General features: G+C 40.2%; 1 protein-coding gene and 1 long non-coding RNA gene across 2 annotated transcripts in view; one reads left to right on the plus strand and one right to left on the minus strand.

Moving 5' to 3' along the window:
* The window catches only part of fancm (FA complementation group M), a 47,308-nt gene that overhangs the window by 1,372 nt on the left and 29,761 nt on the right, over positions 1-16,175 (minus strand). The window contains exons 13-22 of the mRNA XM_061795742.1: positions 14,074-14,238; positions 5,220-6,720; positions 4,303-4,364; positions 3,905-3,970; positions 3,717-3,815; positions 3,389-3,554; positions 2,770-2,876; positions 1,968-2,383; positions 951-1,044; positions 332-671 (exon numbers count right to left, since the gene is read on the minus strand). Coding sequence (XP_061651726.1) covers positions 332-671; positions 951-1,044; positions 1,968-2,383; positions 2,770-2,876; positions 3,389-3,554; positions 3,717-3,815; positions 3,905-3,970; positions 4,303-4,364; positions 5,220-6,720; positions 14,074-14,238 — 3,016 coding nt within the window. The remainder of the gene's footprint in view (positions 1-331; positions 672-950; positions 1,045-1,967; positions 2,384-2,769; positions 2,877-3,388; positions 3,555-3,716; positions 3,816-3,904; positions 3,971-4,302; positions 4,365-5,219; positions 6,721-14,073; positions 14,239-16,175) is intronic.
* On the plus strand, positions 11,439-16,027 carry LOC133488180 (uncharacterized). The gene is made up of 3 exons (XR_009791574.1): positions 11,439-11,813; positions 13,250-13,306; positions 15,720-16,027. It is a non-coding gene; the product is annotated as an uncharacterized LOC133488180 (long non-coding RNA).

Raw genomic sequence — 16,175 nt, forward strand, 5'->3', positions numbered from 1 at the left:
AGGCCTATTTCTCTCAAGTATTCGCAAATCTGTAGATAATCCATCCACTTCACAGGTGCGGCATATCAAGACGCTGATTAGACCGCATGATTATTGCACGTGCCTGAGGCACCCCAAGAAAAAAGGCCACTCTAAAATGTGCAGTTTTCTTCTCATGGGGTGTAATAGGAGATTTGGAGATTGCACTGGTTGTTTGTCTATGTGTCCTTTTATTGACTGGCGACCAGTCCAGTGTGGACCCCGCCTCTCGCCCAAAGTCACCTGGGACAGGCTCTACTGAGAACAAAGCGTGATAGAAAATGGAGGGACGATGTGACATAATAAGACTGACCTGGCTTGGTTCTGTCTTTCTCCACAATGAAACAAACGCGCTCGAAGCGCTCCTGCAAGCTGCTGACTCTCTCCGCCAGCCGCTTGCGGTTCTGGAGGGACGCCAGATCAGACTGGGCGTGCCTCTCCACGGCCATGCGGGCGCTGACGATGAAGTAGCTGCCGTCCAGCGAGCACACGTGGACGATGGCGCCGTGACACTGGCGTAGGCTGGTCACAAGTTCCACGCCGCTGCCGAGGCAGCGACTGTCCACCAGGATGCACACCGGACTCTCCGTAATGGACGGGCCGGCTCCGACAGGATCTGGGATAGTGGATGGAGGCTCCTGGATGGTGGAAAACTACACACAATCTCCATTTCATTTCGTTGTCTTGTACTTGTGACATGTAATGACAATAAAGTGGAATCTAATCTAAGATCAATATGGCCAAGTCGACAATCATTAAAAAATACAAATGAATTGTTTTGTTTTATTATTAATAGTGGTCAAATTCTTGAAATATTGCCTGTACAGTTTAAAAAACAGGAAAGTTTCCACTATTTCCTATGATAGGATTTTTTGAAAATATGAACTAATTGGATGTTGTTTTGTTTTAGCATTTGTTTTTTTTTTCTGTACCTGAGGCTGTTTCTTAGATACATCATCTGACTCTGATGTGTCAAAGTCCAGCTGGTCAGAAAGTGCATGTTGATTTTCTACCCTCTGGCGACACCTGCAGGAGGAAGCAAGCATTAAATGAGTTCATTGGGGTCTGGGAATCCTCTATGAGCTTTTTACTACCTACATAACTTGATAAGATATTGTTGATTCCATTAAAAACTTTGTTGCCAAGCAAGACAGCAGCACCGACCAAAGCAAGTAAACAGTCTATCAGATGTATTAAAGTGTGGAATACTTAACACATGAAGATCAAGTACATGAGGTCATACCACATTATTGTGTTTGTATCTTATGTTTATGCTCCCCGCAGCTACGTGACTATTTTGTTCCGCCAAGTCTGCATCGCTTCTTGTTGTGTTTCTCCACACAAATCAGAGACTAAAACGATTGGTAAAGTGCTCAGAACTACCAATCAAAAAATAAGGCAGGGAAAAATCGTAATAATAAATCACCCATCCATTCATTTCTATTGCATTTGTTCTCATTAGAGTCACGGGTGAGGTGAAGCCTAGCCCAGCTGACAGTGGACGAGAGGCGGGGAACACTGGGCTGGTCGCCAATCATAGGAATAAACTATATATAGAATAAAAATTGTAATGTGTTCAGACTTAAATCTGTCATATATCATCAGATCAGGTTGTAATGCATTGATCTTATTGCCTTTTGGGATCAATTCATTGATTTTCTATAGCGGTTGTCCTCAATTAGGTTCGCAGGTAAATTGGAGCCTATCCCAGCTGATCTTGGGCGACAGGCCACCTTGGACTAGTCACCAGCCAATCGCAGGGCCCATATAGACAACCTTGGGTTTGGACAAGCACAGGGAGAACATGCAAAATCCACACAGGAAGGATGGAGATCAGATTCAAACCTGGAAACTCTCAACTGTAAGGATATTCTAGCCACTACTCCACTGTGCTGGCCTGTCTCCTGTGACCTTCTTATTATATTACTGATTAGTTTTTCAGACGTTACCTCTCTTGTTGTTGTTCTTCCCTCACTTTCCTGCTGAGCAATGACACCTTGGATGTGATGGTGTAAGATGAGGAAGAGGAGGATTTCTGTTGCTGCAGAAACTTGACGGGCTTTGGGGGTTCTGAAACATCTGCCTGCTCCTCATCCTCGCTTGAATCTACCAAGCGGAGAACACGGCCACGCTTGTTCCTCAGCTTTGCGTGACATCCTGCAAGAGTGCCCGTTTTTGCTCTGGCTTTGTGCAAGAAGACACGCCGTCGTGTGGCGTATTGCCTCCTCCCGTCCACGCAAAAGTCCTCCGGCATCAGCTCCAAGGCTTCCTCAGAGCTCTCCTCGTCCTCCTTTTCCTCCTCCACCACCTCTTGGCTTCCCACCACAAAACTGTCCTCTTTGTAGGTTTCGTCCTGCTCTGGCACCTGCAAACAAAAGTGGCGGCCAATTGTGTCATTTGCACAGGTTCCCGCAGGAACAAGAACCTGTTGCTTCTTCAAGAGTCATGGGGAAATCTCAAAATAGTCAAAGTAAAAGCATGATGATGATTATTTTTTCATGTCCTAGATAAATAAAACACATCACATTATTAGACGTGGAACATATTGTGTGTGCAGGGAAAATGAACAGTAACACAGGTTAAAGTGTTCAATATTGTTGCTGTATGTGCATCACACTAAAAGATGGAATCATGCCCCTCATGAGTCTATCCAAACTGAACATTAATATCTTTGTAAAAGAGGAACTGTTGACATACTGTAGCTCTTGATTCGGATGTCATTAGATGATGCAGCTGAGTATGCTGTATTACCTGGGAGAAGATATCAGCGTTGTGAAGGTTTTTGTAGGACATTTTAAACCTTCCAGGTACAGTCGGGCTTCTTAAAGACTTCAAGTATATCCCATGCATCTCAGACTCTGATGGATAAGAACAAACGTGAGCGTCAGAGTGGCACGAGACAGCGGGGAGGAAAAGTTTATCTGAGAGGAGACAAGAGGGCAGCGAGAAAAAGGAGTGCTACAGCAAAGTGGCGATTGCGGAGTATGACGGTGCAGTGTCCTGGTAAATCAATGTTAGCGTGTGTCTATTTTTGTCAGTTTGAACCATGTATTCTCAAATTGTATAACAACGCAGCAATGAACAATCTTCTTGACCAGTGGTGGTTTACATCTACAGCTTTAAAGAAACAAAATCTAAAGGGGACATACTGTATTATGTAAAATCAACTTTTTTACTGTTAGCGTCTAAATAGTTGGGTCTCTGGAGAACCTATTAATTGTGAAATTAAATGAGTACATTTTAATTTCTAAATATTCTGAAAATGTGTCTGTGAGCAAGCTGAACTCCCTTTTTGCTTCCATTTTCACTTATTGAAGATGTAATGTCCAGGTATCGAAATACTTTTGTGTCAGTAACCATGGTAATCTACCATTCAGTCCCTGAGACAGGTGTGCATTGTCCACCACGAAGCCATCAAGAGAACAGTTCTGCTCTTCTCCATCCTCTTCGTCAGACGAAACCACCGCACCCTCCTCGTCATCCGACAGCATTGCTTCCTCGTCCAGGAACTGACGGCCCTTTCGACATTTCGTCCGCTTGGGGAGAAAAAAAAAAACAAAGACGGAAAATGCTGAGGCTGAAACCAGTGTTAATTATAGACATGGCATTTAAGGAGGAAAAGGTGGCATTTGAGGGAGGGTGGGTCGGGTGGGGGTGGGGGGATTGGTTGGTTGTTATTACGCAAATGTGAGTAATACCTTAGTGTTGATTTGGTGGACTGGTTGTATTGTTCTTTTGCATGCGAGCACACGCTCGGTCTGGAAATCATCGTCATCATCAGCTTCAGTTTCTTCAGACTGGAGACACGGGTGACAAAAGGGGTCAGCTGATGTGTGAAGGTGTGAATGCTTAGACATCATCACATGGCTAATGAAGACCGTCTCACCGTGTTAAGTGCAGTCACGCGTTTCCTCCTCACAATTGGCGAGTCTGCATCAGAGAGGATCGTGGACTGGAAGACAAAAAACACATTTAGGACCTGGACTGTACGTCAGTGAAAAGACATCAAGAGTACCGGTTTTGCCAGAATGACTCCATAGCTGTGCTATTGTCTTTAGGCAAAAACATTCTAACTACTGATTCTTCCGACATGCCGGTTGCCGTGACAACCAAATGTTCCTCATGACAGCATGAACAATCTGAACTGATCGCTCTCAGATCACTGCTTCTTTGTGCCTTATTTGAACAACGTTTACTATTGATCAAATGAAGTATCGGGTGCTCGTGTGTGTGTTTGTGTGTGTGTCTTCTCACCACTGCCTCTGGAGACGACAAAAGGTTTACCTTGTTTGCGTGTCTTCTCTTATGGACAACATCATCATCATCGCTGTCTATGGTGCACGCCGCTAAAATAAAATGTAAGAATGGAAACATTTATATGCTGACATAATAGAAACTTTCACACTCAACAGTCAGAACATGTACAGTATACAATGGATGTAAAAGGTCTACAGACTCCTGTTCAAATGCCATGTTTTAGCCATACAAAATAAATGAGATACCTAATTTCAAAACGCCATTCATGTGAACCATCACCTGGAGAGCTGAATTGGAAAATCCTTTTGAGAGCCGAAGTCAAAATAAACAACTGGGATAATGTGGTTCCACAAGTGTGCACACTCCATAACTGGCATTGTCCATAATTAATCATTTAAACCAAACATTCAAATTCCTGTTAAATGGGAGTCAGCATACACCTGCTACCATTTAAAGTGCCTCAGATTAACCCCAAATAAATGTTAGATGTTTCAATAGGCTTTTCCTGACATTTTTTCTTTCTTTCTTTCTTTCTTTCTTTCGCGCAGAAGCCTGAAGGTTTTGTACTAACACTGACTGGCATGTGGAACTGTTCATAATTCCTCCATTTTGACGAAGGCACCAGTTCCAGCTGAAGAATCCAATCCTATTTTCTGTTTTTGTGCACAGGTTTTGGTATCGAGGAAGTATGTTGAAGTGAGTTGAGATATATACACATATTCATTTAGACAGATTGTGTTTTCTATAGAAATTACAAAACTTCTGAGGTTGCATTAATTACTCACTATTTGCAGCAGGGCTCAGTCCCTATCCCACTGAACACACGTTATCCAGTCACTTTTATGATCGACGCCTAGAAGTCTCAGGAGTTGAGTAAATAACCACCCCTGGCCACTATATCAGGAAATACAGTAACTTCTAAGCCTTAGCATGCGTAAACAAACCTTGATAAAGGTCAGAATCGGACACAATGGCACATTCGTCCTGAGTTTCCACTACTGACTTTGGCGCATCTTCTGGTCGTCTTCGTTTCAGAGTACTGAGTGCGAGGCGAATGGCAGCGGCCCCGTCAGAACCCGGTGAGGCCACTGGTGAAGGCAGCGGGCCCGCCTTCGATGTCAACAGTGACGCGGGATGAATCGACTTCCGCGCCGAGAGCCTCAGAGGTGTGGAGAACTTGGACTGGGTACCGTATGAAGGTGCAGCGGGCCTGTGAAAGCTATAAGGCGTAGACGAATTGGATGCACGTGGCGAGGCTGCCTGCTTCTGAGGCCGCGGGACGGTGGTGTTCAATGACACGGCGTCTTCTTCCTGTTCCGAGTCCTCCAGGGAATAGCCAAGGTCGAAATTGACCGCAAAGTCCAAGCTGTCAAACGACTCTGCACTTTTTGACACCGTGGGAGAGCCATTCCCTTTTTGCTTTGACATTGTATCACTATTAAGGGATGCTGCTGTGTTTTTAATTCCTGCGTCACATGTCTGTAAGTGAGCCAACATGTCCAGGGTTCTGTTAGTAATGTCCTCCACACTGGGAGAAGTACAGGGCTTGACATCACCTTCCGGGGTGCAGACATCCGGGATGGTGAGCTGCAGGAAGGCTTCGTCATCTCCAAACAGGTCCATGCTGTCGTCAATCTGGTGGGCGTCCCATGCGGATTGCGCATTGGTTTTCATTTCTTCCACTGTTTCCTTTCTTTCACCAAAACTCTGCTCGTGGTTTTCACCTTCACTATCTTTATTTGCGCCTTTATCCTCAAAGACCTCATCCCAGGTTGGACTACTGACTGACTGCAGTTCCTGACGGATTCCCTCCTTATCTCCTGGAGACACATTTAAGATCGCCTCAGGACAGCCATTATCAGAATCAATCACTATCACTTCATCATCATCATTATAATCATCATCATCTACATCCAAGGTAAAGCTGACGTGGAACGGTTGAGAAGGATCAGGAAGAGGAGGGCGTGTCGAGTCAGCCATGAACATGTCTAAGTCCGCGAGAGGCGGCGGTGATCGGGACAGGAGCTCGACCACATTGGCCAAGATGGCTTTTAGGTTCTTGTCTCTTCCTGGGATGCCAGAAGTGGGGAGACAGGAATTCCATTTGGGGAGATAGAACATGGCCTGAACTTCAACATCATCTTCATTGTCCCTACTGATCTGCACCTCCTCATTGTCGGGGGAATCTAGTTTTAGGACATCTTCAATGACAATGACAGGCTCGTCATTGTTCAACTGAGGTTCAACAGAGAGAGCTACATGAGGCTTCTGTTTAATAAATAATCCTTGTGCATTCTTTGCTTGCTCATTACTTCTTCGGTGTTCCAACCCAGACACTGATTGAGCGACACTTTTTGAGCAGGTGTTTTTCTTTGTCTTTAAATAGCCACAGGCATCAGCTTTGTTGAGATATGGAGATAGTTCCCGCTCGTAAGCACAGTCCTCCTGCGGAGAAGCACACACAATTGCGGTCAACCTCTGGACTTTCTAAGCCCCTCATTCGCCACGCTTAGAATCCAGCTGCTTTATTGGTACATGCAGTATTCACATGGCTAGCTAGGAAGTAGATGAAGCCACACACAATATCAGACTGAGACTGAAATTATTAGAAAGTGTTCCTTTACTTTTTGTTACATTAATATTTTTATATTATATACTGCATTTATATCTTTAATATATTTTAAAATCCATATTTATTCATCAGACCAAATTTGATTAACAAGTGCATTAAAACTTTATAAGAAAACTAGAGGGTTGATCAAAATTTTTGCACGGGGGAGGGCGGCTATTTATTGCCCCTTCAAAACCAATTGATAGTAGGTTTTCAGTAATTCTATGAAAATGCTATGCTATGACTTACTTTTCCTCCCTTTATTGCTGAAGTGACATTAAACAGACCTGTCACAAATAAGAATTTGCATCCAGTAGTGCTGCAATTAGTAATCAAGTATTCTACTGACAATTCTATCGGAATAATCAAGTATAAGAATAAAATATCTAATTTCTGCTTGGTGAAAGAGAAAATCAGACATTTCACTTAACAATGAACAACCACTTGGTTTCCTCTTTTAGATAATCAACAGTATTTTTCTTGAATTCACATTGTGCAGGAAACTGTCCTTTGTCTACAAACTATTTTCCTGTCTACAAACATTTATAGTGAGGCAATTTCAAACACAAATATTAGAAGATTTCAGTTTAAACTTGGCATTTCTTGTGAATATCAAAAACATGAGGCATTAATTTAAAAAAGAGGAACACAACTTTCTCACGTTTTGATAAAGGTACAATTTTATTCAAACCGGGGTCATCTCAGTCGCTAGAGGGCACTATGTAAAAATATTACGTCAAAAAGTGGCAAAGAAAAGGACACGAAGAAGAATGTAGTTTCATGTCAAATAGATGCTGTGCTGATCGACTGGTAAATACAGTGTATAAAAAAGAAATACAGTACAAGACTGGTTCTTGAGAACATTACTCTGATTAAACCAGACTGAAATGTATAGGCCAATGTAAAGCCCAGACAACGCACGAGCGGCCCGAAGGGTAACTATCTGCATGATCGCTCACAACGCTAGCTGCTAATGCTAACGAAAACAAGCATACGTGACGTCAAGATGCATAATTCCGACAAACCAATGTGGGTTCTTTGTTGTTGTTGCAATAATTACCATCCTTATTGTTACGTTAAATTTCGTTGTCATTTCTGTGTATGTTATGTGTATGTTCTTGGAATATACACTTTATTTACTCAATACTCTGCATCTTTTTGCACAATTGTCAAAAAAATAAACATAAATAATGTACCGGCATTACCAGATTACTAGCAACCTTTTATTGCTCAGTGACTGTTTTTCTCAATGTCTTTGCCTCAAAAGTATTCTCTGTCAATTGACTGTCTGTCGACGTACTAGAGTGGCTCCAACTACCTGAGACAAATTCCTCATGTGTTTTTTGGACATACTTGGCAAAATAAAGATGATTCTGATTGTGATTTAGCTGTCACATTTATTGTTGATTTATGTTGAACTGTTTTTTTTTTTTTTTTTTTTTAATGAATCCATTACTTTAGGTAGTGTGTGAAAGAATGACCTCTTGGTCAATTCCTATACATGAGTATGCCCAACAGGACATTAACTGTCAAAAGATAATTAGAAGTAACTACACATTTGCTTTTGGTGAAAGTCTTTTCAAATCAATGGGTTCAAGTCCAAGTCACGAGTCAAATTCATGATTTGAGTCCACACTAATGTTCTTTACAGAAGGCTGCCATTTCCATCTTGTTGTTCAATCAGATTTCATACACATAGACAGACACACACACAGTCATGGCTGAAGCTTTTTCATGCTTGCAAACCATACAAACTGGAATTAATCTGTCGTGAGTGGCACCCTCCCCCGCGGCAGCTGGGTGCCAATGAACCAGCAAGCAGAGGGGGGAAGCTGCCTGTCGTGAGGACAGGGGAAAATGAAAGGTGAGCTTGGAAAGACGAGAGGGGGAGAGCCATGGTGGTCGAAAGACAGGAGTAGTATCAGGTGTGATAAGACTGGACATTAGTGTGGTGGTGTTGTCAGTTCTGAAACCATTACTTTAGGTAGTGTGTGAAAGAATGACCTCTATGTGAGTATGCCCAACAGGAGATTAACTGTTAAAAGATAATTAGAACTAACTACACATTTGCTTTTGGTGAAAGTATTTTCAAATCAATGGGTTCAAGTCCAAAAAAAAAAAAAGTACCGGCATTACCAGACAACTAGCAACCCTTTATTGCTCAGTGACTGTTTTTCTCAATGTCTTTATGTCTCAAAAGTGTTCTCTGTCAATTGTCTGTTGTCGTACCAGAGCGGCTCCAATTACCAGAGACAAATTCCTTGTGTGTTTTTTGGACATACTTATAAATACAAATACATACAAATAAAGATGATTCTGATAATGTATAAGTCTACCATGCCTTACTTCCTGTTTGGATTTGTATTGTTAATACTCATAAACGTAAAACACCTCCCGGTGTGTGGAAGTGCTATGTGATACCGCTGCTACAACTATAATAAGAGGCATTGTATTTTATGTTAAACTAACAAATATGGAAGCATGTCAATCTATGTTTTGATCAACTTTATTTAGCTGGTAAGGAAGTGAGTATTTGCAGATTTTAGAAAGCCTCATTTAAGGCTCAACAACCTTTTTACTACTGATCAAACATAGGACCTCCCCGTTGCTTAATGTGACCATTAGGTGAGTGGGCTATATGAGATAAAAATTATCACAATGTTTCTTCAAGACATTTTGCAACAACATTTCTGATATACTTAATGAAATAACAATGACTGTATGTATTAACGTAATTCAAAATAATATCGGTATTCTATTCTACCTTAGCCTAACATTAGATATTATCACCAACATGAAATAGTAAGTTTATTTTTCTTGACATCTTGTTCAATACAATTGGATAGATTTGGAGGACTTCTATAATGGTGGATTTTAGAATTAAGTGTAGGCTTTAAGGATAATCAAAGCTTAAATTTTGGAACATCTGATTTAAGACTTTAAGGATCTACGGACACCCAGAATAATCTTTGGCCTCAAAGTTCACACTTTTTTGGGGAGGCAGAATTATGCGTGGTTTTCATTATTATTTAAACTTAGTAAGGATAATTTAATCAATAATTGTTTAACTCGGCATCTATTTTACTATTCACTTATTTTAAGTGTCTGTTAATGTCTGTGTATTTCTTCTTTGATTTAGAAAAGCATAAATACTGTATGTCAGATGATAAACTCTGACAAAAAGTATACTACAATAGCTAATAACCAAATTACACCAAACAATGAAATGTTGGTGCAAATACAGATAAAGGAGCAGATCTTTCACCGTTACAGGCCGCTTGCATTGGTGTCAAGTGGGACAGTGACCCACCAAATTGAGCACATGGATGGAGCTGCAGTGAAAAACTGCTATTTCTTTGCAGTGAATACCCATTTTGTAATGTGTAATAATCTCTCCCTTTGTATCAGATATGTTTGGGATCGATGCCATTTTAGTTGCTGAATTTTTGATGAAGTTCTTAAGATCTCACTAACTCATGCGTGTGTACCTAATATTGTGACAAGGAACTTTAACAGTAATAAATTAGAAATGCATGCGTGATAATGATAATGTATATGTAATAAAAGCTGTTTAACCAGTTAGGTTCCAATCATAAGAGCAGGTTGAACGGACGTTGACTCTAAAAAATACAACTTTGTCAAACTTTATATTATTATTATTTATATTTTGGGCCCATGTCCACATCTAAAGTACAGTTAAAATCTGAATGTGATCCAAAAAAAATCTCAGTGGGAGACAGCGTAATCAATTGTACCTTGGGCTTTCCCCCATTGAAATATAATAATCGGGTAATTTAGAGACTACGAACAGTAATTGGACATAGGTATTGTTAGAGGAGCTTTTATAATGCCCATCCTCCTGCAAGTTGAGCATATTACTGTAACAGTCAAAGTTTTAATCTCCGCCCAGTTAGCCACATTAAACGCACAACAAAATGTACTTTCTGATTCTTGTGTAACTCTTTAAAGTATGTGCGGCATTATTACACAACAACATAGCATACCATAATGGACCTACCACACCTTTAACTCGTCTCGCATAGCCCAATTGTTTGACACATTACCACTTACGACCTAAATGCATCGGTGCAAACATTTTCTGAGCTGGTATGTTGTAAAAGTGATTTACGAGAATGAACACGAGTGCGACAGGTGAACATGTCCCATCCCACTTTCAACTTGGCCCCGGAACTGCATGAGGCTAACAATTAGCACGTAAACACACAGCAAAGCCTTTAACCTGGATAAATGACATCTGAACTGTCAGCGAACACAAAGCGTCTCAGTGTGGTGTTCCTACTTGCTCCACTAGACAAGAAAAATGGGCACTGAAGTATGTTTAACAACAAAATTACAGAACACAACTACTTGTAAAATGGTGCATTTAAACTGCAATGTATTGCTTATGTATATAAAGCTGCAACAGGTACTCATTTCATTAGCTTAATTCATGATAACGACAAAATATTTTAGGATAATTGTAATGGACTTATACAACACAATTATGTGCTAATTACACAAAAACAAAACTTCCCTTTCTCATGTCATTCTCTCAAAATAGTTTAGTAGTTTGGCATCTGTTTTAGCAGTCTCCTGCGCTTCTTATTCCAATCTAGGTCATCACAGCCTGACCCAGATCCAGCTTCCGGGCTTTATGTAACGCTTCGGAGGATTGCATAATCACAGGCAAGGAGGCCTGTCTATAGGCATGGCCTGTGTCCCCTCATCACAAAGAGCAGCGTGACAGAGAGCTGTGGAAAACACAGTGTGCATTTTGCTTCTTGGCCCAGCCAAACAGAAAATGTCTTCAACTGACTGGAAAAACAGGAGCGAGCAAAGGAAAATAAGAAAGTTGGAGCATTTTGTATGTGCGCTGGTGTTTTTGGAGCAGGAGGTCAGAAGGCTTCTGCAAATTCCAGCTATGGAAGTAAGCCACTGCTAACGTTATCCTCGCAGGGGATAAGACGTGCGAAATGGAACACAAACATGGAAAGAAGTGCAATTGTGAGCCCTGTTTAGATGCTTAAATAAAAACTATAATAACAGTCAAATCAAACCATTATTTTTGTACAATAAATCTTCTGGAAATTGCTGTTTGGACTACATGACAATGACCGACTTTTTCTTTGCGCTTTTAAAAAGTTCCATGAACAGACGACAACATTGTCAAAACCAGTGATTCGCAACCACTGTGCTATGACGGATGTATCACAGGAAAATTATCCAATTTCAATTCATTTGGCTGAAAAAGATTATTCATTCACTACAAATGTATGTTTGTTCACTATTTATGCTATTATGACAGACAACTATTAAAACGCTCTTCCACTAGATGACAGGAGGTACAATTAACCTGTCTATACATCAGTGTGTAAGTATATATATTCTCGGTGACATTTCTGTTTCTTGGTGTGCCGTGAGATTTTTTAAATGTAAAATATGTCCCTTGGACTCACATAGTCACTTGCGGGCGCTGAGAATCAGGAGCCTACTGCATCAGAACCGACTCAACTTTCTTTTGTTTTTGTTTTTTTTTCTTGCTTCCTCATTGTATTTTATTTTTTTCCCCTTTTTCAATCCTAGATGTATTGTCGGACAATATCAACTGCCCCGGCCCACTCATTTACGATGCTTCACCTACAGCCGCGAGAAGGTAGCTGCACAGAGTTCTGTCATCCATGTCTTTATGGACCTTGCTTTGTGCACACCCATGTTAGAAATGGAAGAACTTTTCCCACACATTTGGGAGCATGGATTTGTCGAAACATTGGCTCCTTAGTTCCAGTGAAAGGAACTCGAAGGATTCAGCATACCAAGAGCTTTTGGACAATTCATTGCTCCCAACTTTGTGGGAAGAGTTTGTGGATGGCCCCTTCCTGTTCCAACATGACTATGCACCAATGCACAAAGCAAGGTCCATAAAGACATGGATAAGAGAGTTTGGTGTGGATGAACTTGACTGGCCTGCACATAGTCCTGACCTCAACCTGATAAATCACCTTTTGGATGAATTAGACAACATCACCGTGTGACCTCACAAATACGCTTCTCGAAGAGTGGTCAAAAATTCCCTACACACAGCCCTAAACCTTGTGGAAAGCCTTTTCAGAATAATTTAAGCTGCTAGAGTGGTAAAGGGTGGACCCACATCATATTAAACCATATTGATTAAGAAGGGAATCTCACTTCAGGTGAGTCAAGGTAGGTGAGCGAATACTTTTGGCAATGTAGTGTATTCCCACAATCTCTCCCCAAAACTGAACAATTCACAACTACGTACCTTTATAGTTTTTACATTACAATAATGACCTAAATCAATGTGAGCCAGTTCACCCGACACTCCTCCGTGCTTTGTTTTGACAGGTGGGCTCCCTCGGTTCATCCCTTTTTTAGCCAAGACTCACCGTGGAAAAGCAAAAGGTGGGTTTTACCATAACCTCTGACCCAATTTCAGGGATTTGGACTTATGTAGCAGTCTTATCGATGGCCCAGTCTTCTGAAATGTTTGTGAAATTGGAGATACTCGGAGTGCTTAAACAAACAAACAAACAGGTGGTGAGTAGGAAAGCATCCATGTGATTAAATTACCCCTCCGATGTGGGTTGTCAGGACTAGGCTGATACATGTAAAACAAACCACGTTCAAGCATGTTGGGAATTCTGTGATTTAAGACAATAATGAATCTTGTGACAAGTTTTAGTAGCTCTGATAATCCATCTGCTGTGTGTTTTGGGGCCATCCAACAAGCCTGTGGAAATAAAGTAAAAAATCTCGGAGAACAAAGCAACTAATTATCCAAAAAGAGAAGCAGTTGTTTGCTTGAGTGTAAAAAACAAGACGACTAATGGAGCATCTAAATGAATCATTATTATCGGCTGATTTATCACGTAGAAAAACTGCTGAACTTGTTACGTCAAGCATTTTCCTTCTAGGTCAAAAGAATGACTGTAGTTACTTAAACCAAATAAAAATTGTACATTCTGATGAAACTCAGCTGACCCCTTTCAAGAAAGTCAGTGTTTCATAAAAAAAAATACTACTAAACCCCCAACCCCAAGCTTGCGCAAGCATATTTTGTGAGAGACCAATTGTATCCTTGATGCTTTAATGTCATAAGATGGCTTTATAAATGAGTTAAAAGAGCTAATGTCTCACTCTTTGAAGGACTAATTTACACAACACCTCACCTCGTGTTCCTCCCGCATGCCGTCAATGAGCTCCATCACCTTCATGAAATGGTGGCAGCGCAGGGAGTGATCAACGACATGGGTCGGAAGCATCCGATGCTGCCAGTGCCTCCATTCCCAAAGAGAAAGCTCTCTGACGGGCGTTCCACCTCTGGGAACGTCATCCTTTGAGATATAAAATTATTTTATTAAGTTAACATACGTTAGAAAAAAAATTAGGTACGCCTACGAAATGTCACAAAAGCTGTATAACAAAATACAGTAGGGTCTTGACTTACGAGTTATATTTTTTCCATGATCATGCCTGCAATTCAAAACCCTCGTATCTCATATCATTGTTTCCCATTGAAATGCCAATGTGTTCCAGCCCCCACTAATATAGCCCCCCCAAAAGTTGTTGTTTTTTTAAACAAGAAAAACAACACTCTACAGTATTGGACTTTATAAAAACATACAGTAATAACATAATAGAATGTAAAGAAATAGTTAGTTTCTCATGAGTTCATGGTTTAATTCACTGTGCGACTACTGATTAGTGCTTTGGCCACCAGAGGGCAGGATAGTATATACAATCATTGTAACACGAACAAGACGATCACAACTGTTCAGTAAGCTGCAGTAATATTAGTTGTTTTTGCCGAGGATAAATAACACGTCTGTGAGTATTTTCATATTGTCTGTCTGCATCTGTTGCTGCACTGTTTGTGTTCAAAGATGTACTGCTTAAAGGGTTATTACACAGCTCCATTGATGCTAGTTTCGTTAGCCCATCTACAGCGTTTTGCATCGTGTGTTAGCATTAAGCTAGCAGACTTACTTGCTTGATAAACTACACAATGTGTTTAGTTTTACAGAAAAGGTCAACTGGGAGTAGCAATAACCAGCTTGAAAAACACTTGGACTCTTTTTTGAAGAATTGTTCATTATCTGCCAAACTGCTGCTTGATGTGAAGTTCGCTGACACCATCTAGCGCTCACCTCTCGCAACTCAAATTTTTGCTCGCAATTCAAGGCAAAATATTGGAAGAGCAGTGGCTTGTATCGCAAAAAAACTAAGTCGAGTGAATCACAAGTGGAGGTACCACTGTATTGCCTTCAGAGAAGTACGACGTTAACGTCAATTTTTGTGGTTATAGAGTTGCATTCATCAGCAGTTTTTTTAATTTGTGTTACTAAAATTGGTACCCATATTATTAGAAACACCTCTTAGTATTACACAGTGCAATTTGACAACCACAATATTGTTAATTTCTCTGTAAGAGTGTCAATGAAAACGGAGAATAATTATTTCTGTAAGGGCAAAATGTTTCTTAAAGCCCTCAAATTGCATCTGATTAGATTAGATCAGTGATTGGGAACCTACAGAGGGTCATATAGGGCCTAGGAGACCATTTGATCTAGCCTGCCAAGTAATGCTAAAAAAATAAATAAATAAATAAAATTTTTAAAAATTAAATGTATGATATTTATCTTAAAAAAACAACAACTCAGAAACTTTCCCAATAAATGTATTATTTATTTCCATAGACTTTGGCCCTCAAATAAGATTTCCTTGATTGACTATGAGGAACAATCAATTAATTGATTGCTATTTTCTTATTTTTAACGATGTGAGAATCTCAACGTTTTCAACTCTTGTTTCAGAGGTCTTCCTGGATGTAAGTGGACGCCATCACTTCTTTAGACAGCAAACAGATCTGAATTAACAGCGTAACTCCTGCCATTTTGCCTCAATTGCTTCAAGACATGAATTTTACAAAAATGAAAAAATCCTAAACATCAATTAATGATTATCTTTTTTTTTTTTTTTTTTTTTTTTTTTTTACAATTTATTCCTTATTTTATTTGTATTACTGTTTATCGACCATATTTCATGAACAAATATACTTAATACTTCCTGGACTTAGAATTTGTTTTATTTCATTCTACTTTCTTTCTTTCTTATTGTTATTGTTATTACTTATATATTATATATAACCATATAGATATTCTTCATTCAGTTTCATTATTAATAACAACGAACTAAAGTTAATGAATGCCGATGTTAGCATTTTGCAGATGGGACGAATGGACGACTAATAAAATGGTTGTTTCTACCTACT

Source organism: Phyllopteryx taeniolatus, chromosome 13 (genome assembly GCF_024500385.1).
Source record: "Phyllopteryx taeniolatus isolate TA_2022b chromosome 13, UOR_Ptae_1.2, whole genome shotgun sequence".
Classification (NCBI taxonomy): Eukaryota; Metazoa; Chordata; class Actinopteri; order Syngnathiformes; family Syngnathidae; genus Phyllopteryx; species Phyllopteryx taeniolatus.